The sequence below is a fragment of the Galeopterus variegatus genome, unplaced genomic scaffold (assembly GCF_000696425.1).
Source record: "Galeopterus variegatus unplaced genomic scaffold, G_variegatus-3.0.2 Scaffold4565, whole genome shotgun sequence".
NCBI classification, from domain to species: domain Eukaryota; kingdom Metazoa; phylum Chordata; class Mammalia; order Dermoptera; family Cynocephalidae; genus Galeopterus; species Galeopterus variegatus.
The window spans coordinates 31,571-32,905 of NW_007730676.1; the positions used below are offsets into that span (position 1 = coordinate 31,571).

At 37.9% G+C, this 1,335-nt stretch overlaps 1 protein-coding gene across 1 annotated transcript in view; it reads right to left on the reverse strand.

The window, feature by feature from the left end:
• Window positions 1-1,335, reverse strand: part of MCM10 (minichromosome maintenance complex component 10) — a 39,248-nt gene that overhangs the window by 16,996 nt on the left and 20,917 nt on the right. The window contains 1 exon segment of the mRNA XM_008587839.1: window positions 1,167-1,333. Within this exon segment, the coding sequence (XP_008586061.1) occupies window positions 1,167-1,333 (167 nt within the window).

Genomic DNA, 1,335 nt, shown 5'->3' on the forward strand with positions numbered 1-1,335 from the left:
TAACACACGTGACACATGTGAAAGTCCTTAGCAGAAAGGCACTATAACTTGCACGGTGATTGTTGTATACCTGGTTTCAAGAACTACTGAAATCATCTAGTCCAAACCTCTCATTTTACAGATGAAAAAACTGAGGCCCAAGATTACATTGCTTATAAGTGACAGAGTCAGGACTGGTGTCAGGTAAATTCCAGGCCCATTTTCTTTTCACTACTACAAACCTACTCTTGCAAGCTCTAGGCTGAGTTTGCAAACTGCTTAAAAATCCTGCCAAAGATATATTTTGTTTGGCTAGCAAAATTCTCAAAAATTCCAAATTGTAATGCTTTCTAACTGACAGGTGCTTTCTATTTCCCACAAGGCCCACAACTCCATATTTAATTTTATGTCCATATATATGAGGGAACTTTATAAAGTTTGTGGAAAAATAGAATTAAAAGATAATATGCATCTTTCCATTAACTTTTTATATATATTTATGCTGGCTATAGGCACACAACGAATACTCTATAGACATCCCATCAGCACCTCAAACTAACCTCCTAAGATCATACTCATTACTCATTCTCTTCTTTTTCCAAAGAATTTCCTCTTGGTTTATAACAGCCTTTCCTTTTCATGAAACCAGCAGCCCAGAAGTGAGACAGAATAATTGTTCAACACTGGAGTAGAACAGATGTGAGTTTGAAATTTGGTTCTCCCACATCCTAGCTTTCTGACTTTCAGTTACACTGCTGGTAAAACAAGGATAATAATACCTTACAGAGTTATGGAACTCATAGTTACAGGACTGAATGAGATGCTGTACTTATGGCCGGTACTGCATAGTAACGTTAAGTGTCTGCAAACAGTGACTCTTATCACTACTGAGAAAACTTCCATTCAGGGATCTTGAATTCGTCCACCTTCCACACATTCCTTTCCCTTTTCCACAGTGACACTAACTACTCTAATTTCCACCATTTGATTTCAGGAGTCACTAGCATAAGTTAGAAATATATAAACTGTAAATACTATTTAGGTTACGATAAAATTATTTTAAAACTTTCAAGTTAAAACTACAGCCAACCAAAATCTGAAGTTGCATTTTTGAAATCTATTAAGCCATTCTGAAGATTCCTGAGATGAATGACCTAGACATGGAACACTAAATCTGCCACTCTTACTGTTTCTGTATGTCTTCCGATTTCTTTTTCCTTATCTCCAACATACGCTGTTTCTGTTGCTTCAAGAGGGCCGATGCCGAGATAGACTGGATGGCAGGTGTTGGGCTCTCTGCAATCCCTAAAACACAAGCCCACAGACTGAGGGGTTCTGTGAGAGGCTGAGACCACT